At 40.7% G+C, this 23,389-nt stretch overlaps 1 protein-coding gene across 6 annotated transcripts in view; it reads right to left on the bottom strand.

Annotated features, from left to right (window-relative positions):
- Positions 1-23,389, bottom strand: part of ADAMTS18 (ADAM metallopeptidase with thrombospondin type 1 motif 18) — a 78,668-nt gene that overhangs the window by 39,027 nt on the left and 16,252 nt on the right. For 5 of the 6 annotated variants that reach the window (XM_085589457.1, XM_077786294.2, XM_085589462.1 and 2 more), the window contains 7 exons: positions 11,596-11,878; positions 7,799-7,998; positions 6,995-7,078; positions 5,974-6,133; positions 5,347-5,452; positions 2,114-2,251; positions 501-654 (listed from right to left, as the gene is read on the bottom strand). In XM_085589457.1, coding sequence (XP_085445583.1) covers positions 501-654; positions 2,114-2,251; positions 5,347-5,452; positions 5,974-6,133; positions 6,995-7,078; positions 7,799-7,998; positions 11,596-11,878 — 1,125 coding nt within the window. The remainder of the gene's footprint in view (positions 1-500; positions 655-2,113; positions 2,252-5,346; positions 5,453-5,973; positions 6,134-6,994; positions 7,079-7,798; positions 7,999-11,595; positions 11,879-23,389) is intronic. The other variant, XM_085589459.1, reaches the window with a different exon arrangement.

Genomic DNA, 23,389 nt, shown 5'->3' with positions numbered 1-23,389 from the left:
AAAATGCCTTCTCTGAGGAGACCAATAAGGAGTGTAACAGTCATTAAAACAATAGGTTAATCTAAATTAATCATTCATCATGAAGTCAAGAGCATAAGTTACATTTCACTGCTCTAAAATAACCCCATAGATCTCTCCCAGGCCTTTTGCTGTCATAAAAGTAAAACACAAGAAACTGAGTCCTTCTTACCCCACACAAGCTTTGATCACAACTCTACTGCCTGCTAATTTCCCTTAGCACAGCAGGCAAGGGTTCATGGCTCATGTGGATTCAAGTGCCCCCCTTATGACTCCTGGAAGGAACACATTTCCTTCTGAAACTCCCCTGGGACTGGGATATTCCTCAGAAGAGGCCAGTACCTTCAAAGCAAATTGCCAAGCCAGATGAGGCAGAGAAATAGCCTAGGCCTCTGAAGAACCCTGTACTTTTTGTACTTTTTTTCAGCGTACTGCAGTTCTCTCACACCATTGTAACTTCTCAAAAGTGCATCAATAGGTACCTTTACAAAGCTGAGGTTGCATAGTTTTGCTTTCATTCCAAATTGCCATTTGCACTGGGTATCAGCATCATAGATCTGCCCTGGCAGTTTGTCAGGGTATTTATACTGTCCTGTTTGCTTAGGTTCATCAATCAGGCAGGCAGCTTGAGCTGTGCTATAATGAGAAGGTAAATTAATCATGACTATGATCTTGACATCAAAATATTTTCATTTGCTACAGACCAGCACAAATACGTAATATGGTATACAGTACCTTTAACTAGTTTTAGAGGTATGCTCTGAAACAAGAACATCTATGTGCAGGAACCAAAAGTTCTTGACATCTTGTTGGTAGCCTGACCTGCAAAGTTTTAAGGAAGCAGGAATTCCCAGGCTTTGGGACTGTTGTGACAAGAAGAAAGAATGATGTCAAATTCCTTGCCTCCCTGTATTCCTGAATAACCAAGAGTGAGCTGATCTCATCTGTGCCTTTCCCATCAGTGCATTCCCCAAATCAGGAACAGCAGAAGCAGCAGGCACAGTGTCCCACTGCAGCATTTGCCCTTGTGGAGCTGCCAGCAGGCTGCTGCAGGGTGTGTGCTTTGGGCTGTGCAGAGCACAGCTCCCAGCTCCACCTTTTCTCTTCGCCTCTGCCTGAGAACCCCTGAGTACAGAAGGTCACTCCATGCTGGATTTGCCTCCCAAGTCTCTGGGACCATATGGCAGGATGGAGGGCTCATGTGACTTTTTAGCTTGCAGTTTGCTTCTGTACAGAAAATATATTTCATCACTGCAGCATGGAAAAAAACCCAGACTTCCATTACCTTTTCTGGCTGCTACTCAAAGATATTGACTGGGAATTCAAGGACCAGATCCACATAACTACCGAGGTGCCTGCTTCTCACTCTAAGGACATCTAAAATGCCTGTGTTGCTTCTTGCTCAAAATACCTCCTACCCATTTTTTAGTATTTCTGTATAGTCTAACCATGAATAAGGGGAAAAAATACAAAAAAAAAAGAAAAAAAAAAAAAAAAAAAAAAGGGAAATATTAATGTAATAATGAGTTAAACAGTGATTGAAGAACAGTTCCTCTAAAGGCATCACTGACTAATGACAACACACTGGGGAAAAAACTGACAACCTTCCTTTCTCCTTTGTTGTTTCTCCCAGAAACAGGATGTGAAAAATGTAAAATGTCTTTTATTTGTGACATGAGCTAGATCAAGACAGAAACTCTAGTGAGAAAGGCCACTGATGTTAATTTACATTTTGTAATGACTTTGGTACCACTGTGTCTGCCCTCTTTTGTGTACACTTCCTACTCATTCTCTAATAAACCCAGCTGCTGACAGGAATGCCTGGGAAAGAATGATATGCCAGTCATTACTGCAGGGTATCCTGGAGGGTGAAACTCATGTTTTTGAAACAAGGCAGGACAAAAAAGCCCTTCCAGGCCACACCACCTCAATGCTGCAGCAGCCTGAGCGTGTGGGCTCACACACTGCAAGGGTTTGAGCACATGTTAAAGGAGGAGAATTTCACACTTCAGTAATTTTTATGCTGTTCAAGAATTCAAGCCCAGTCACTAAAGCTGCATTCCCTGGCACTGGCCCAGATTTACATCTGACCTACCTGAGAAATTTATTGAGATACTGCCTGCTGCACACGGACCAAGAAAACACTCCATTGTTTCCAGTGAGTGTGGGAGACATAATATTTCCCTCAGCTTTTCTACAAGCATTTCCTTCTCCATCGTGAATCATCCCAAAGCTGAAAAGAGAACCAGGTGGGAGAGAGATAGTCTAGATTAAACAGAAGCAAGACAAAATTTGGGGGAAAAGAAACACTTTCCGGGTAACAGCTCTATGCTTGAACTCCACAGGGAAAGTGGAGTTCATCCCTTTCATTCCAAAGGGATGAAAATTTACGCAGCACACAAATTAGCATTGGTATAAGTTCCAATTAGCAGCAATTTTTGTCATCACACACTGATGGGAAAGGATGGTCAGGCTCCAAGGAAGAGCCACACTGGTGCTGCACAGGGAGCCAGTGACAGGACTCTGCACAGAGGAGCTGCAACCTGTGCCCAAGGTTTCCCAGTTTACCCATTTCAGCCATTTCTCAGCCCCAAAGCAGAACAGTTCCATGGTGAGGTGGATGGACATCACAGATCTTGAGTTCAGCCACACTTGGCCTTTCCTCAGGATCTGTCAGCTTAAAACCTGCAAAGCAGTGTGAGCCTGTCTCTGTCCAGGGACAATGCCTGCTAACATGAGTGTTGTGGAGATCACAATCCAGGGAAACACCACCCATAGGAATGTGCTTTACACACCATAACTGCCTTGCTGATCGAAGGGAAGAACTACAGAGCTGCATTTGTAGCAAAGGAAATGGGTGTGAATGAATGGGATACAGAAGTATGAATATAAAAATATTATTTTTTTTTCCTAATTTTGGCCACTAACTTGCTATATTATCGCAGGGAAATCACATTGGTTTCCTCACCTTTGTTATACAGTGTCATTTTGTCTAGACTGGAACTGTTTAATGGGAATAGTGCCTCTTACTGGGAAAACTGCCTCTTATGGGGTGTTTTCTCAGTCTGAGCATCAGGAGGCCCTGCTTTCACTAGGAGAGGTGTTAGGATGATATAAAGAATAATAAGCAATAATAAAAAAATCACATTATAATTACAAATTACAGGTATTTTATGGATATAATAAAGCTAATTTTTAGAGGTTTTCCTTTCCCTGTTCTGATTTTACTGACTGTATGGGACATCTGTGAATTTAAATGTGTTTGGGATAGAAATTTCATCATCTGTTACATCAATATTGTAGAACACTGGCAACTTTATAAATGCAATCTGTGAATGTGCAGGGAATATCTCATTTACTGGACTCAAGCCTCTACTGCTATAAATCATTACAGGCTCATCAGAGTTACTGCATGTGTTGCCACCAGCTGAGGCTCCAGACTTCCTAAAATATATGGCTCTTCCTATAAATGGACAAAAAAAGTACCAATTGAGCCAGTTTTTTAGAACCCTTCATAAAATACTGTGTTCCACTGCACTGCAGCCAGAGAATCCCCAGTTTATATCCCACTGACACAATGGGCTCTGAACACCCAGAGGAACTGTTAAGGTTTCAGATAAAAACACAAACTTTAGAAAATCATCAAAATGTCTAACAAAACAGTAAAATGTCTAACCCCTGAAGCTTTCAGTGGATCACAGAGTGGGATATTCCCCCCGTAAGACCTTTGGTTAATACATTCACAGTGAACCTCGGCACCTCCAAAGCTCTCACAGGTTTTTTTCTTCCAAGAATCTCTGTATCACAAAAACGAACTTCTGTTGGCTTACATCACATATTGGGTAGTCTCAGGACCATGAACATGACAAATGATCATAAAGACATTTTGTGTCTGGCACAGGCTTTTCCCAGGAGATAAGAAACATTTTATTAGGAGCATGGAAGTATACCAAGGAAAGGTTGAATAATATGTGAATCAAAGACAGTGGTGAAAAAGGAAAAGAAAAATTCCAATTTGAATCTCTCAAAGCAAATAAGAAAAAATAAAAAGGGAGGAGAACATCAAGAGATTAAATGTGATAATTCTTTAAAAATAAGCTATGGGCCTGATTCTCTCCTAATCCTAATCAAAGGGCATTAAAAATGTACTGAGGTCAGGGAAACTGGATTAGTTTGACAGGAGGATCGCACAATATTCATATTACATATCTGGTTCTTTGAATGCTTTGGCACAATTCCCACAGGCCTCAGTGGCAGCTGGATTACTCTTTAATTCCTTGTTTCCCTTCAGATGTACAGAAACCTGTGAAAGGGTCACTCATGTAGACATTAGGTCATCATGTGCACTGCAGAGCATTTCAGTGCAATGAAAACTGAATAGTCCTGATGCAGTCAGGCAGAATGGGAAGGCTTCATGCCTCAGCCAATCAGCAGAATACAGCAGAATACAGCACCACTGCTTTCCAAAGGTTTTCTGTGCATTAATGTTGCTGAAAAATAAAGATTTTTTAACTAAGCCTTGATGTTAGGCTTGTCCCACACAGAGAAACTCTGCTTCTCTACTGCCAGTAGTGAGACAGACTCCAGCTTGAACTGTGCTAAACTGGAAATCAAAACCATGCACAAAGTTGTGGAAAAGTAATTCCAAATTTTTGGGGAGCAGGCAGCACTCGCTACAAAAAACAGCAGAACAAAAGCTGATCACTTTGTTTAGATTTATTTCAACAATCTGAAGAATAGCTGAAGCGCCACAAAAGATTATTCCTGGTTTTGTATGAGAGACACCAGGTTCTAAGAAAATTAGTCTTTGTACATTAGAAAACAAATGGAAAACCAATGGACATAAATACAGAAAGGCAGAAAACATTACAAAGGTTGTTTTTACCCAAATCACTCATTAAACAGGCAGAGAAAACAAAGGACAGGTTCAAAGTTTTTTATGAAACACTGGGTCTTCTGGGAAAAGGAGACCTCCAAGAGGCTCAGAGAGATCACCTCTCCAATGTAGCTGCAGTACTCTGCAGCAACCCCTCTCTTTTTGGAGCAACCACAGGAGGGACACCAGAAGGGATTTGCCTACCAGAATATGGGAGCAGCGTGGGAATCTCAAAGGTCTTAAAGAGGACTGGCTTGTTCTGAGCCCAGCAGAGCACCACTGGTGCATCCAGTCATTGGCTGGATGGAACCCTGTACACCACCACTCACTGGGCTTCCAAATGATTTGTATTTAGAATGTGCCAATCCAAATTATCTATATTTAACTGATTTATATTAAATAGGCTATGTTTCTATTCAGTTACGTATTTGTTTACAGAAGAAGAAACTTACTTATGTCCAGACTCATGAGCAATCGTAAAAGCCAGTCCAAGGCCTGTATCTTCGTTAATGGTGCAACTGCGGTATTTGCTGCACATGCCACTGATGGGTGCAAATCCTGAAAGAAGGAAGCAGTGAAATAGATTGTTCCTCTACATAATTCCAAATTCATATTCACTGCACTGGTCCTAATAAGCCAGTTTATTTTGGCACATGGAGACACTTGTCTACTCCATCAAGTTTATCATGGAAGAATTACAGCAGACTTTTATTTGACAATAAAGGAACTCCTATATAAAAAGTATAAATCAAACCTAACCTCTCCAACTACACTTTATTTGTAAAGATTAATCTCCCCCCAACCCACCCCCCCATGCCTTCACTGCTCTCCAATTAGGGAGGAATCCCATTCAAAAAAGGCAAGCAGTCACAAAAGAAAATAGAGTGACTCAGAAATATTCTCAAAATCAAAAATATTCCTTGAAGAGGTGACAATCCAAAAATAATACTGTCCTGTCCTCTTCAAGAAGATTAACAAACAAGACTAACAATGTGCAAAAATGGACTCTCTTATTTGAAACCAACTCATCTCCTGCTGTGGCCACCCCCAGGTTTCCCAGCCCTGTTTTGGTGTCATACCTAAAGTGTCACAGGGCTCGTTCTTCCAAGAGCAGATGTCAAAGCCTGTCAGAAGGATGGCGTGGTCGTGGCGCTGCCCGTTCTTCCCAACCAGGGCAGACTGCCACTGGCAGAAGCTGTTCAGGGACTGGTCAGCATGGTGGTTGATCAATAACCCACCCTGCAGGGAGGGCATGGACACAGACACACAGACAAGGTGTTTCCAGCAGTGCGTGAGAAAGGAGATTGAAAGAGTTGCTTAGGGAAAAGAGAGTTAGTATTTCATATTTGTTCCACATCAGCTTATGTATTCCCATGTTAACTGTCTGTGATGGCTGAGTCAGCTGATGAGGCAATCTCTCACAACTGTAAAATAAAACTAGGTCTCTCTCCAGAAACACAGATATTTCCAAAGCTGGTGGCTGGAATTAGTGTACAAATGTATTTGATTCCTGAGAATGCTGAACACTAAGCCATATTTAATACTGTGATTATAATGTATTGTAATTGCTGGGGAAGAAGAGTATTATCAAAGTAGCTCGACCCTTCACAAGTTTCTTTTCAGCAAAAGAGATTTTTGGAGGTTTTTTTTGTCTCAGCACCCTTGACACAAGAATTGGCTCCACTCCCACCTTTTGTTACATGTTTTCTTCCGTTTGGGACCTTTGACTCCTTTACACTTCTGATCACCACCCCTTGGAAAACCCAGTTCAAAATTATTCCATATATTTAAATACTTATTAAATAGATTTCTCATTCCAGCCATTTTTCCTCAAGGAAACACTAGCAAATGTTAGTTTTTATCTTACTGGAAGCATGTCAATGTTTCTAAAGAATATTTATATGAAATGAAGAATTTAGAATCAAAACCCAAGAACCAGTGAAGAGTAGAAAGTGTAATTTTGAAGATTTTGGCAGTTTTAATCTTCTTCTCACACTCTATGCCTTAAGAAACCTCCCTGCACATAACATGGGAGCACCCAATGCTCCCAAGAACAGCAGCAAATGAAGTAGCTCAGACGAAAATTCTGACACAACTTACAGGCTCTTGTTCCAAAAGAAGCAGGCTCACAACAATAATGTTTATATCACTTCCAATTGTTCCATCCTTAAATAGACTAGAGACCTGCAATGATTATTGGAGAGGAAATATCACCTACACGCATAGTCCTTTTTTAATAGATTAAACGTATCTACTGAGTTATTGCCATGGACTTCAATTTTCAGTACTAATTTATGGAGTTATATACCTTGTAGGATTAATCCAAAAGAGCTCAAAGCAGAAGAATTATGCCCCAAACTATGCTTAGTAAAAAATTTGAAAACTCTCTATTGACTTTAATAGGCTTTGATCTGTCCTTGGTCTCCTGGATCAAATGGAATTAAAGCCAAAGTTCAAGCTCAAGCTTTTCAATGCAAAAGTAAAGAGCAAGGATATGCAGGAAAACATAGTCAAATTATATCAATTTTATGGAAATACATTTGTGCTTTCTCAAATAAGGGTTTCTAGGAGACGTGAGATGAAACAGATAAAGCTTCATGATATTAAATTAAAGTTTCAATTTCAGAGTATCTGCCTTTATTTTACTACTGAGGAAGTATTTTAATATTTAACATTTTAAATGCTTTCTAACTTTTTTTAACTCTACAGTACTGCTGCCAGAGCTGTGATGTTCTAAAGATGTGTATTTAAAGCCTCTTTGATAAAAGTACTGCATTAGATGAGGCTTGAAGAAGGGCTTGTATAAGGTGTCTTTGTTCTTTTTATCAGTATTTGTCTAATAAAGATCCTACTCTGACACAATATTCCCCAGTCAAAAGACACTTCAGTGACACCACACCTTACCATGTTCATGACAGTTAAGATATATGTTGTTACATTTTCCTTGCCATGTTTTTCCAACATTTTTTTATCCGCCACAACAAGGGTTTCAACATTTAGACTTCCGTTTTTCTGAATTTTAGCAGATGATCTTTTGAACCTTGCAGAAGTCCCATATTCATCTGAGCGAATGTAGGTCTCTTCTGTGGGTGGCTTGGGTGCATCTAAAAGGAAATAAAACTGTTTTGGAAAGAGTTCAGATCACCCATGAACAGTTTCATCAGAAAATGAAGTATCACAAGTTTAAAGCCTTAGATTATTTTTATAGCATGTGATTTAATACTTCTGGCTAAGTTCTTCCATATTTATTAAAAAAGACCTGATTCATTCCTGAGGGAAGGACTGCTACAGGGAGAGAAGGAAATGGGAGAACCACATTCGTATTCAATAAGCAGTTTAAAATAAGGAATTAATCTAATAAAATGGTAGCATCTGTGCAAAAAAAGTACAACAGAATTTTTAACAGAGTATCTGCATTTTTCCTGTCCTTTTGATAACTTCCTGAGGTGTTTGGCATGTGCTACTTACATAGCAGTTGGCAAAAAATTCCTTTCCACACCAGATGTCCATGGGCAGTACAGAAATCAGAAATACACACCACAAGTAAATTCCTGCCAGCTTGGTATTGGGACTGACATTGGCCTTCCATGCCAAACTGCCAGTGAGATAATTCCTGCTGGGAATGTATTTATTGAGTCAGGCAACACCAAGGAGGGCTTGACAGCAGGCAGTGCACATCCCAATTCTAGGGAGCATTTTCTCCCTCTGTGCTGGTGCAGCACAGGCAGTGCCACAGCTGGAGAGTGGTTTCTACTCCAGTTCTTCAGGGAACTGGAAGAGAAATCCATCTCCCACATCCTTCAGGGCTCCTCGTACCCACAGGTCCTTCTGCAGAAACCTACACTGCCTTTGCATAAAGAATTAACTCAAAGGCCACTTTAACAAACTCTTTGGGTAATAATGGGGGTTTTTTTTGACACCGGTTGTAACAACACAAGTGAGAAAGACTCAGGTAATGAAAAAAATCCTGCCTGTTCCTCATCAGAAATTTATTCCAAAGAGCTAAAACAGACCCTACTTTCTACCCTGCCAAGCTGGGGAATCAAGAACACATAGAATGCTCAACAGTGATCTGCTTTCAAGAACTCAGCACTCTGACATGCATTTAGTATACAATGGACCAGGTTATGGTGATTTTCAAGTGTATCACTCATTATACACAACTATCCTTTACAAGTTTAAAGAACTTTTCTTTTCTGGAGGCACATCAACGCAAAGGACAGGCCTCACCCAAGGGGGAAGTGCCAGGTTCAAGGCACTTCAGTGCCCAGGTACTCTTCTGAAGGCAATGCAGCTCCAATGCTTTGGACACATGTATCCATGAGCAGAGAAGTTTTGCTCTTGAATTTACTTCATTGCTACTCATAAAACCTAAGCAGCAGCAGTTTCGTGCATGTTTTACTAACTATAGTCCAGTTAACTCTCATGATCTAAAAGCATTTAGGTTGTGACAAAGAGTTTAGAAATGGCTTTTCTAGTGCTTACAAAGTCCCTGTGCATGAAATTTTAAAAGAGGTGGTGTGAAACAAGTTATTTTTATGACTCCCAAGTGGCAATGTGCTCTTCCCTCTTACTGCTCAGCAAGTTTGATTTCATTCTTGGGTTAGGATAAATTAACCCTGACTAGGCAGGGTTAATAGCAGAGAACCACATTTTGTCAGCCTGAATTCTCCATCCCTTTGTTCATTCGAGCTGAAACTCTATTCCAGGTGACCAGATTGGATTTCAATTAAAATTTCAAATTGATATGACTCCAGATCTCAGAATAAGACCAGGAAAATAATGTAAAGACTTAAAAAGAGAAAAAAAAAAAGGGCAAGAAGAAGAACAGTACCAAATACTCATAGAAAAAGTGTTCCATTTACTGGGGTAATTTCTTCTGCATCCTGTATTTTCCTCTACTCAATTAACAATGACATGTGATTGTATTTCATTCAGTGAACATGAGATTGATTTGTTCTATAAATTAACCACAACTGGGTGTGTACATAAGTTATCATTTTTTAGAACTCTTCCTTTCTCTTTACAGGTATGAACTGCACCAAGTGAAAGACCACATAAGTGTGCAAAGAAATAGTTTTGAGGGTAAGGTACTTAAATGCCATCTTGCTGAATCAGATCCTAAAAGTGCGACTGACATCAAGTTCCTAAACAATGACGAGTAAATCACTTTTACTAAATTCATTATAGTTGGATGCTAATTGCATGTTCTTAATTTAACATAAAATCTACTTGAATATGCAGCTAAGACCTCATAGCTGTAAGTGGGATTATTGAATAAATAGATATACATGTAGACTTACAAAAGCACAAAGTATTTTAAAGAAAAATTCAGTTTCTCAATTAGGTTCCCAGAATCACTGGTTAATTCTGACCTCTCCTGTCTGTGACCCATTTGTAAGACAAGAATAACAATAATATCTTCTCACATCCCCGGAGGTCATACATTTACAGTGTTCAAGATGCTCTCATCTATTATAGGGGTAAGGACTGTGTAAAAGCTCAAGAGGATATGGATAATTCTCATTTTGGACAAGCACTCACAGGAGGAGCAGTAAATAAAGCACAAGCTCACAGTGGACAATCCAAACAAAATGGGCCAGTGTAGAGCAGGGAGATAAGAGAGCACCATCAGCCCTGCTCTGCAGCAAGAAAACCAGACAGGAGGGAGAGGGAGGATGTAATGAGACAGTTTTGGATTGCAGTAGAAGGCAAATGTTTACAGGTTGAATCACAGGCTTGTGCATCTGGCAATTGAGGGTTGGCTTTTAAACATGGGGAGAAGGATTTATGAAATTTTAACAAGCCATTTGTTTTCAGACCTCAGTCTCAGACAGCCACCTTCCCACTAACTCCTTTCTCATTCCTTCCCTTCTCTTTATTTTCTCCTTACACACCTTTGGAAAAGGAAGCTGCTCATTTTTTCAGAACTTCTGTAGGAAGTTGGAAGAATATAAGTGGACTCAGGCACTGTTTTCAATACTGTTTGCAATCCTGGAAACCATCATTAAGAACCTCAGCTCAGAAGCTGATCAGCTTTCAAAAAGACTCAACTGAATGCTAAAAGTACAGATATAGGGTCCAAGGGGGCTCTAAAATGTTCCGCAATTTGAGGGCCTAATGAAGGACTCAGAATGGATCTTGGCAGGATAACATATTTCAATATATTTTTTAAGACATGGCTCCAAAATCTTATTTAAACAATTTACATGGGTGGTTCTTTTTGAAGATCTCAGCTGCTGAAAATTTCATTATTCAAATGGTGAGTTCTGAAAGACATTTTCTCTATCCTCTCAGAAACTAATAATTTTGAAGCTTTTTCCTCCATCTTCAAGCCTAGTTATTTTTTTATCCCCAATCTAACAGAGAGAAGTTCAGGGACATGGCATCCATGACTGTGCAGAACTGCTTCCTGAAAATTATGTCAATGTAAAAAAAAAATCACCACTGCGATCTTTTAATGTAGACAAAGAACAAGAAAACTAAACAGTGACTCTGATGGCTTAATAAAAGAGATGATTCTATGAACTTAGAGCAAAACTCAAGTTTCTCATATGCGTTTTATGTTAGAAATATATAATTTAAAGTTATTACACCTCCATCCCAAAGGGATGTGAAGAGATGTGAAGCACACCTCGGGACCACCACACAGCCTGAAACAGCTTCTACCTCAAGAAAGGAGAGAAAGTTTCCTTACATACATTTCTTGCGCCGTCCACAAAAATGCTGCTTTTGAAACCTTCCGTGGCGGTAACCGCTGGCTCGCGCGGGATGCGCGTGGGACGCGCGCGTTCTGCGGCGGCCAGGAGGGGAGGATTTGGGATGGGGCTGAGCTGGGGACCCGTGCACCTTCCCCTCGGCAGTCCGCTTGTACAGCACGTGCGGGTGGTGCCCGGCGGGGGACGTGTAGTTGTGCTCCCGTGCCAGCTGCTGGGGTAACGGAGAGATCAGGAACTCCATCTGCCGCGTCCTTATCAAACCTGACTGAAACGAGAAACGGCACCACAAATCAGAGAGGAGGCTGTCAGCTCACACACCGTGACCTCCCTGCAAAGCCCACAATGTGCACCTTGACACCAGTTAGTTACTCACGTTACCGATTATTCAAGTTATGAACTGGGTATTCTTCCCATTTAAATATGCATTGTTTCCTTTCGGAAATGGCCAGGTTTCCCATTTGGAAAAACACAAACCAGGAATGTTGTGGGATGGTGTAGTGGTTAAAACTATGACCGATGGGCAGCACAGCACCTTCACACAATAGCATGGATAGTTCCCATTAATTTATCCCCAGTCTAACAGAGAGAAGTTTCTCTTAAGTTTCTCTTAATTAAGTTAATATTGGGAATTAAGTTCCCATTAATTCCCAATATTAACCCATTCTTCACAATATCGCTTGGTTTGTGTGGCTGTTTGTGTACAAGATATACATAAAAAGGAAATGCTTTTGGAAAATACAACTTCTCATAAGTGCACACACCATAGAAGAAAATAGTTGAATTAAGGTTCACAGCTTTTTCACAATAAGGTATTACCAAACAGGACTTAAGGGGATTCCAAGTAGAATTACATCAAAGGTCAGCAGCACAAAGCTGAAGCATCTGAACATTTAAGGAACATCATTCAGTAATCAGCTCCCTGCAATTCAATCATAATTTAAACACAATATAAAATGTATACCTTCCTACAAGGGAAAGCTAATCAGTAAAAGCAAGTATCTGATTGTTTTCCTTCTTGGATCTCTGAAAGACACAAGTATGGGAAAACTACACTGTAGTTTTCACATAGGATCTGTGCATAAAACTGCACATGTGATGAAGTGTTTCCAGGATCAGGGCCAGGGAAATGTGGGTGGCATTGAGGAAGTATTTCCATGCAGCTCATTAATCAGTTATGATTTTATTTCATTTCTTGGTTTTCTAAAACATGTTGTAATAAACACCCCTTTTTACCAAGTCAAAAACCAAAAAGAAGTTTCATCAGGTAATTCTATTACATTATATACGTAATACTAGATACAGATTTTTGGTTTGGATCAGTGAGGCTCTACCATGTGCCAACACTGTCCTGCCAAAACTGACATCCCACGAGGACTACATATCTCTTAGGCTTCAGAAAAATATGTGCAGACAAACAAATGTCAATTGCAAACCATCTTGCTGAATATCTCGAGTCCTCCAAGACCATGATTCCAACCTCCTTCCTAAAAAAATTTTTGGAAATGCAGACACGTCATATGTATCACCTCTTGCCTTCTAAAATGGATGTTCTTCTTCAGTGCAACCTCCCAAGGCCCGAATGCCACGGGTATGACAAGGAGAGCAGTTTGAATGCCTAATGTAAGCACTATATTTTTTAAGGATCTGTGGAATTTTCTGCACTTTAAGAACTGTTTTCCAAGAGGAAAACTCAACACAGTGAAAAGCACGTGAAAATTGAAAGTTACATATGAATCTTCACAGCTTTAACTGTTAACTAAACCAATGCAGGAACTGATTTTAAGTCTATTCCAGATGGAAAGATTTATCAAAGATCTACAGGTCCTCAACGGACTACAGTCATCCACTGCACTCATTTCATAGAAATCCTCTTCTGTTGATCCAAATCAAAGGCAGCTTTGCAGTACTCCCTGGTATAAGCACTTTTCACAGGGGCCCAATAACAGTGCTCACAAAGTCACAAACTGTAATCTCAGTTTTGGCAATAGAAGAGATTCCACACTATGAACTGAGAGGGTCTAATTGCTCTCTGAATAATAATAATAACAACAATAATAATAATAATAATAATAATACCCACATAAATTATATTCTGATACAATTTTTCTGTTCTCCTTTCTTTGACATGAATTAATAATTATGTATCTCAGCCTGTATCTACTTAACATTGTAAAAGAAGGTTAAAATGGCTTCAATCAATGAAAGACAGGTTTTAAATAATTGATAGGAACTTAACTCGCCTGCTCACTGAAATAATTCAGCATATTTCAAATGTCAGATCACATTTGGTCATGACAAAGTACTTTACTGTAGGGAAGATGACTAATATTTTAATCCTTATGATGTGTGTCATCACACAATTTACAAGTGGTTCTGAGAGGCAATCTTTATCTCAAAGGCACTGATAATTGGGCACTGCTAAAGATTTTTTTCAGCTGGAAAACTGAAATGTAGTGAATCTGGTTCTTATTTCCCCATTTTTAAGGTTTCCACATCTGAAATTATTCCTGTAGGATTCATTTTCTAAATGATTTGAACCATATGGAAAAAAAAAGGGAGTTCTACATTTTCCTGTAAGAAACTGTCCCTGATGCACATGAAGTCTCAGCCCCAAACATAATTTCTATATTTAACATTATAAAGGTGGATTGAGAATTCATGGCTGGGGGAGAAGTGACTGAATTCTGGTCCCTGCTTGTATTTTGCTGCACCTTTACAGAGGCAATAGTTGACTGAGTGCCTTACAAGTGTTGTCACATTTTTTCCAGCAGAAATGACCCTAAAGCTCCAATAAGACATTTTTCCTTTGGGTTTTACATTAAACTCATCCTCCAAGTTGAAAAATGCTCTGTGAATGAAAGACACGTTATTTTTGATAACATCCAGTTTTATGAAGTTGTGAGGTTGTCAAGAAGAAAGGGGATGTGCCACAGAGCAGTCTGGACACTCATTCAATCACACACCGTTTGCCATTTTTTCCAGGCATGGGATGGTTTCAAGCATTTGTATTGAATTAATCACTTTGGGAATTCCAAAGCAATGCAGAGAATGCTGACCTGGCTTCAGACAGAGCCACAGTGCTCTGGAGTACTGCAAAGGGGGCAGTGGGACAGCAGCTGCCAGGTTCTTTTCCTGCAGGTTCTTAAATTGTAGTGGTGGGTGAGGCAAAGTGGCCTATGGCTCCACTGTGCTGGCCGGCACACATGCCAGCTGAGAAATGCCATGGCACAGAGGCAGGAGACTGGCACAGATTCATCTTTTCCAGCTTTACATCAAGAAGGAATTCCAGTTTTTGAAGGCCAGATTTTGGTTACTGTGTACTCCTGGAAATTCTTTCTACAAATACATGAAATATCTCCATAAGTCTGAGTTAAATTTAATGTATTCATCCAGCTCATATACTTCAGAACAAATACTGTCAAAACTGTTGTGGAAATTTATGCATTGGGTTTTCTACATTCAGAATAGTTTTATGCATTACATATGATTTTTCCTGAATCACTAATGACTTTCCATTAACCTCGATCGGTTTAGGACACAATGAGGAGAGGGTCATATAGGTCAAAATTCCATTTTTATTTCAGATTCTGTGCAATTATAACACCATGAGAGGAAGCAGGATGACAAAATCTAACATTCTTGTAAGTCTAGACAACACAGCATGAAAAAGGCCAAGGACTCCTGTCTATTCCTTCTGTATCCCACTGTGGCTATCACTAATAATAGCAATAATTGTGAGAATATGGTGGGAAAGAACACCCAAGAGATTGCTCACTTGGAATATGCTGTTTCTGTTTTCTTCTTCCCTCATAACACATATTTGCTATCCTTCTGGTAGGGATATTCCATGCCATTGGGAAGAAAATGGAAAGACACAAGTTGACCTGTGTGGTTAGCAAATAATTTTGAATCATTAATTTAGAGGAACTTGCAGTTTGTTTGCAGAAAAGTTGAGAAGAGATAAAAAGGCAACATTCCTCCTCCTCTTGTTATTTGTTATGAAATATTTGCTTAGCTCTGGGCTAAAGGAATTTTCAGATCCAATACACCTCTGTGAAATGCCTCAATATCTGGCTGTAATCACCAAGGTAAGGAACTTGTTTTGTTTTCTTGGTGTGTTTCAAAAGGAAGAAGAGTTTCCAAATGAGATTTGGATGAGGGCAATGACAACATGGCATCTGCTTCAAGATTTTTTTTATTTAATATAGACTGTAAATTGAAAAATAAGGAGATTTTTTTTAAACCACTGAAAAAGATCATCTTAACTATACAAAACCGGGTAGATTTTTCACTGATTTTCAATCCACAAGGAAGAATTTTCAGAGTCACTAACATATCTGTCCCTAACACATCCCATTGGCCTCTTACTGGAACAGCAGGGGCTACTCCTGCTCCCATTTGCTCCCTTGTGTTCTTAGACTCGGGTGGAGCCTTTGGCAGCTTACCAGCCTGTAAACCTAATTCACTTTGTAGTTTCAGCATCTCCAGAAAAAACAGAACCTCCATTAAAAGCAGAGCAGTGACAGTGAGTGAAGGATTTGCAGAACTTCTGCTTCGCTCCCATAATTTAACAAAGCTGAGTGCTGACAAATCCTCACTCCAGACTGGAAAGGCCTCGTGGCTGAGGGTTCTCTTGCATACAAGTACCTTGTATGCCTTGTTTGCATACAAGGCACTTTTGTTACATGCTAATTAAACTGAAGGCAACAGCTTTATGCATATTAAAGTTAGAGGAGTTTAAGAAACCAGATGCAAATAATGAGGTAAAAGCCTAACAAATGAAACTGAGAATTAAAACAGATGAAATATTGAACTTCAGTGTCTCTGCTAAACATAACTACTCAATACTGACTGATGTAAAGTTAAATTAGAGTTTGCACAAGTACTAGAGCATCTCAACTAAATGAGGTATGAAAAAGCATGCACATATTTCTAAGGAATACTACTCATACCCAGAATGCCTTATGTTAGGAGCATATACATAAAAGGAGGTGTTAACAAACAATGGCCAAAGAAATCAATGAAATCTATACCATTATGTGGATGTGAGCATGCTCAAGATGTAAAAATCACTAAAAAGGAAGAGTTAAATGTCATTTCACACCCATTAAAATAGTTTCAAATATTCATGAAAAGTTTTAAAAGACTTGACAAAAGGCCAACTGAAATTGGCATAAAGCTTTCCACAGACTTCAGTGGACATTGATCCAAGACTTCTGTTATTTCACAACTGTCCAGCTTCTAAAAAAACCCAAATAATTGATTCAAACACATCCCAACAAGAATTACAGAATGTGAAGTACAGAGACATAAAGTACAGTCTTTAGTTCTAGTTAAAACACATAAAAAATGTAAACTAAGAACTTCCCTGAAAGCAAAGAATAAGGAGAGCAGATGACCTATGAACTTTGGTTGCTGGTTATTTAAAACCATCTGAGGCCAAAGATTCCTAGAAATCTAATATACACATCACAGTGTGGCTGGGGCCATCTCATGTTACAGCATACTGGAGTCTTTTCTCTTTCGCTTTGCAGAGAGAAAACTCATGAAAGTACCTTACCTACAGCTAATTTCCATCCAACTCTTGTTTCCTGCCCTGATGCTCTGTTAAGTCTCCAGTGCTTCAGCACCACAAAGGAAACACAGTTCTGTCACCACAGCTTTCCCTTGCTGGAGGAGAGACTGTCCTCACCCAGCTGTCCCACCTGGGGGTTCTGCCTGCCAGACCATTTCCTACAGGGAAACAAGGGCAGCTTGGAAGCCAAAAGAGGGTATGGCAGAGACCCAGAGAACACAAAGCTGTTCACTCAGCTTAGAGCTCCCTGAAAACAGCCAGAAGCTGCCTTTTGGCCAAAAATTGGGCAGATGTCAAATTCTGGTCTCTGGAATTGGGCAGATGTCAATTTTTAAACACCAACATACAACAACATGTGCTAGAAGGGGAGAGAGGTCTCACTGTAAGTCCTGTACCTCTGCTCAGACTCCACCCCAGACCGAGGGGAGATGAGGGGGGCCTTTCCCTTGGGCTTTATGAGCACATCATGGCAATGCCCTCAGCAAGTACAGAAACCACCTTGGCGTTTGCCACCATCCCACTTTCCTGCCTTTCTGTTGCCCTTGCCAGAGCAAGCCAGCCCAGCCCAGGAGCCACAGGTCTGCTCAGAGCCTGGATGCTGAGAGAAGCACAGCCCATCATCCACGTGTGGACGCAGCACTGCGGAACAGCGCGTTCACGGCAGCAGCAATTTCAGAAACGTTTCTAATGTCCCCCGGGAGAAACCCGTGAGGAGGTGGCAGTCCCTGTGCAAAACCCTGACAGAGACAAAACCATGGCAAGAGAGCAGGGAAAAGTGCCAGCTGCTTAGAACAGGTTTTTGGTTAAGCCTTGAAAATGTGGTAAATGTATCATTTTCTCGATTATGCCAAAAAATCCCAGGAAGAATAAAGTCCTGTTAAGTTTGCCAATATTCATCTTATGAATTCTTCTTTCCTCCAAAGCAAGGGTATTCAACCAATACCATCACGAAGCTGTTCAAAGAAATCCTGCATCGTGTAAGCAGCTTAAATAATAAATTGTTTCTTTAGGGTATGTGTAATGAAGTAGACTCACCTCTTGGGATGAGTTAAGTTGGTAGTCTGAAAAATATGTGAGACTATAACCTTACTACAGTCATAAGCAAAACTTCTTCCAAGAATTATAGCCAGCAGGATAGTACAGCCTGACCTGGAACTGCAGATACCCGATAGCACTGACTGACTTTTTGAGAGATGGCTTACTGAGCCCCTCTCAAGTTAGGGTCACAGTGTCAATGCTCTGGAAAATATAATCAAAATGAGCAAATTAAGATGTGAAATTAGGTAGAAAAAAAATGACAAGCAGCATATCTGGAAAGGAGAAAGGGACTGGATTGCAGAAAGTGTTGCTGAGGTGAAAGCTATTTTTACCCTCGGGAAGCATCAGGAGCAAACAGGCAAGCCAATGGCAGTAAATCATGGTAATTAAGGGAGCTCCTTCCCTCTCCACTCTGACCCACAGCCCCTTTTCTGGGAGGTAGCTGCAGAGGGGACAGCAGCAGCCACAAGGCTGAGGGGCATTTTGCCTCTTTCTGTCCCCCTGGAAAGGCACTTGCACAATGCACCCGTGTTACTGAAGCACTGGGTAAATGGAACAAGCTTCTGAGACACCCTGACAGGGACACAATGATCCGTGATCCACCCACAAAAAGTGAAAAGTCTGGACCCTAAATCCATACATAGATTGTTAAATTAATGACAGACTTTTACAGAGTGTTAAGCACCCAGGAGCTCCCATTGAGCTGAACACTGTCTGTGCAAGAATTTCCAGAGTGCTTTTATACCAATTTGGGAAAGAAAATGTTCTGGGAAACTAGTGAGAATGGACTCTCATGAGGTTTCCAATAATACACATGTATTATTGAAGTCAGAAATCCCACGAGTAAAACTCAAGAGCATGTTCATTTTTGATCCTATCCCAAACCAGGCAGCACAAAGGCATGTGAACACGCTGAAGAGAAGAGAGAATTTAAGTTAACTAAACTTTTCCCTAGCTTTTATTTTGCCAAAAAATTCACCCATCCTCCAGAAAAGTATCAAGCCTGTAAATGGGCACTTCCTAATGCTGGCCCCAGAGTCAGGGAAGTAAAAAGTGATGTTTTATATGACTGGCTCCTTGGCTGATGAGAATAACCTCAGCAGACCTTTACTGATTTTCACCAGACTGGAATACCTGGCTCTGTACCACAGCAAATGTTTAGGTTAAGTTAATGGCCCTTATACACACTAAAATATTTTTTATCATGAAAGAAGTATTAGAATCATTGGTTGCCTTTTCTGACTTGAGAATTGTCAGCAGATGGCATTTTTCTGTAGAATCTGACTCAGAAAAATAACTCAATTATTCTGTTTTCTAACATAATATGGATTTCTTGCAAATATAAAATGTTAAGGGTTCTTAACAATATAGTATTTTATTACCTGACGATCTGACAGCAGGAGAGTACAAGGTTTAAATTGCCAGTCTGAGTTAGCCATGAAAGACTACTCTGTTTGGTTGCTCAAAAGAAGTGCTATGCAGAACAGTCAGCAATTAAAACAAGGTAACAAAATTGCATGTCTTTAATTATTGCTATATGAACAAAGCGAACGTTATCTCTGAATAGTGCCTTTGTATTTCTGCAGTTGACTGAGCTTGTTTCAAATGTCTTTATGCAACCCCCTGTCAGCATATGGCAAATAAGGAAATATTCTTATTTGTTCCTCCACTTACGGTAATTGAACCAGTCACATTGGTATTTAAATGTATTAAATTGGTATTTATTGCAGGGTAATGAGATATTCTAGAACTAACACAAAGTTGATTGCTTTGCCACAGATTAAATACTTGCTTGTCAGTACGTGAGCTCACTCATTTCTCATGTTTTGGGTTTAAAAAAAAAGCCAAAAACCGAAAAGAAACCACCCCAGGAACAGGCATGATAAATGACTAGAAGAAAAACACTATAGCAAACTACAGCATAACCACACTTACTATACACCAATAATATTTAAATGAAGTGCCAGAGGTTTACCAAGTTACAGTCAGGATCACTTCATTTACAGTTCCATCAGTGGGGCTCTTTGCTCCCTATAAAGGTTTTGGAAGGCAATTAGCTAAAACCAACAGCTCAAATTTAGCCTTGGTAGCTGTACAAGCACTTGGGTATGGCCTGTTTAAGCAAATCCCTGCAACTGTAAGATAAAATCTAGAGCTTTTATTAGTTATGACAGTTCTGAAATCCATCACAAAGCAAACAGGAAACAGCAGGATTGTTTAATGAGTGCATTTATGCTTCACTTTCCCTAAAAAGAGGCAGCCCACTATTTGTCATGTGCTGACAGTTGATTAGTTACTCAGGGTACCTCAAGAATAACAGAAAAACTGACTTCAGAGGGTAGCTTAGTGTGTCCCTTGAGCTAACATCCCATGTAACCAGGTGCACAGCTTCAGAGAGCACTCCGGGTGAAAGCAGGATTGCCTTTAGAAACCTTCACAAGCACAGGAAATGCAGCTCTCTCTGTCCTGTCACTATAACAGCACAAAACAAAGCACCATTTACATCCTCTTAAATATCTGAAACATGCCTTCAGGATGCCCAGATCTGCAGACAGGGCAGCATTTCACCCTAAGGTGGGTTTGCTATGAATTATTTATGCTGCTCAAAGGATTAGGTGAAATGAAAATGTTCTGGCAAGATTCTCCTCCCTCTTTTTGTACAGCTAATCAATTTTACAGGGCAGGAATTCAGATGTACCAATATTCTAGAGAAAGTGCATGCCTTCTTAATGAAGCTGCTGCTCCTGGAGTGGTAATAAAGGCAAAACCAATAAGATTAGGGCAGAGTGTCACAGAAAAAGAACAGCTTAAAAAAAAAACCTAAAAAAAAAACAAACCAAACAAAACCAAAACAACAAAAAACTGATGATATATAACTAAAATCAGTACTTGGAAATTCCTTTTCCATAGGTACTTAGCATTAACAGATGCTTGCTTGAGTGTTTCTGATCAGCAACATTCCTCCCTATCAGACAGGCAACTCCAAACATTAAAAGTCATGAATCAGGCCTTGCAGGAAACAACACTATAAATTATGAGATTTTTTAAAATAATGCCAAAAGGCTTCAGTGTTTTATTTTCTTTCTGATTTCTTGAACCATATTCAGCTGAGTTTTTAAAACCTTTTTTTACCCTTTATTAGCATGTATATTAGAATCAAAGTTGAGTAGGGTTGTTTTTGTTTTTTTTAGTGAAAAAACAGCTTTCATGTGATGATGGGACTTTGGTAGTTGGATCCTTCAGAACATTTCATATTGTAAGTGAGAATTAGGCAAAGTCTAATACTCCCTCTCCCTTACAGGAGACCCTGTTGGGGTTGCAGACAATAGAGGGAGAAGACGCTTGCCCAGGCACTGAGACTCCACTTGGAGCTACCTGATGGCAGCACCTTCACTCTGGGCAGGACTCTGGGCTGCAATTAGTTACACCCAACTGCATCAAAGCCCAAGGCAAATGCTCTCCACATCTGGTGGTTCCCTACCCATACCCGCATTTCCCCAGCGCAGATCCTCCAGATAAGAGCTTTGCCCTGCCTGAGCTGATGCAAATGAATTTGAGGGGGCAGAAGATCTGAGCCTGTCTGACCTGGGATAATTTGCATTCAAACAAAATAAATCCAGCTCAATTCCCATAGCAATTTTGCTTTGCTATGAATAGCTCAGGCAGCTCCAATAACGAGGAGCTCGGGTTACATCTGATTGCCAGCTGTATTGCTTACTAAGAAGTTAGGTCAGTGCTTCCCAACCTTTTAATTTTCCTTGTTGGAGTATACATTGCTATGGATTAGTTACATGAGAGAGTGGTCACAAGGAACTCTGTAGGGAGCAAAGTATCAGCCTTGCTGATATTCCACATACACAGACATGTCCATATGTTGAAATATCTATGTGGGAAGGAGAAAGGGAGTGGAACAAAAGAGCTTAGGACATCAAGGGAATGAAAAACAAGAAGCAAAGATGGCCCAAGAGTGAGAATGTCAGGCTGGCGCCTGGGTTATCTGGATTAAACTCCCTGCTCTTCAGCATTTCAGCTTCTCTGTTCCTTATTTATCAGTTTAATAGGCAGAATTTTGTAATCAATGCAGAAAATGCTCATGAGGGACTTGTGAAGGGTCACATTTGACCCTGGCTTGGTTGTTCTGTTAAAGTGCCTTCACTTTTTCTGCTCTAAGCTGCAGCCCCAGCCTTCAGGATGCCGCAGCCAGAGCCATGATCCAGGAGCACAGCGAGCTCCGAGCACAAACCCAGAGCACAGCCAGGTGTGTGCCACCTCACAGGGCTCCCAGCTGGCACTGCCCTGCTCAGGGACACCGGCCCCAGACATAGCCCTGTCCATCAGCACATCCTGGACAGGCTCCTGCCAGGTGGCCACAGCAGGGACCCAGAAACACAGAGCACAGCCAGCTGGGGAGGGCTGGGAGCTGGGCTGGGAGCCGGGATTCCTCTGCCATGGGGCTTCCCACTTGTCACACACCTTTGGAGAAAGGGTGCTACTTGGTGTCACGGTATCAAACCCAGCTGGGGATGAAACACCACACAGCCACTCCCTCAACCACCCCTCTGCACCAGGGTGACACCCCTGTGAGAGGCAGAGCAGGGGAGAATCCATGGCATCCTCTGCCCTTTTGCTGCAGTCATCTCTCTGAAGCAGAACAGCAGCCTAGGTGTGTCTGAATCTCTTCTCGCCACCACAAAAAGGTAAAGCAGTATCACGTTGACTGTAATTCACACAATTAAACCCAATGTACAAGGCAGCAGCATCCCAGAAATCCACCAAGTTGAAATAAGACCTCATCCTTTTCTCTGTTTCCCATAAGATTAAAAACCTGCACAATGGCAACTCCACAAAACACTTCCATGATCATACAAACGCCCTCAGCATTCAGGGCTTACTTTAGCTACATTCCATGGCATGAAAAAGCCTCCTATTTGCAGACCCTGCTTACAGTTACAAAACCTGCCTTCACCATATTACACTGCCAAGTGTACCCTGTCCAGACAGTCTCTGTTTCCCTCCTTGTAGTCAAATGCCACCGATCTGCACTGCTCAGCCATTCTACACCCACCTTGGGCCTGCTTTAAAGCTATGCACTCATTCACTCATCTCCCACAAATTAGCCTCAGCTTCTATTTTAAGGCAATGATGCCCAAGGGTGAACCTGTC

The sequence above is a fragment of the Lonchura striata genome, chromosome 11 (assembly GCF_050655825.1).
Source record: "Lonchura striata isolate lonStrDom1 chromosome 11, ASM5065582v1, whole genome shotgun sequence".
In the NCBI taxonomy this organism is placed as follows: Eukaryota; Metazoa; Chordata; class Aves; order Passeriformes; family Estrildidae; genus Lonchura; species Lonchura striata.
This window is presented reverse-complemented; position numbering and strand designations above follow the sequence as displayed.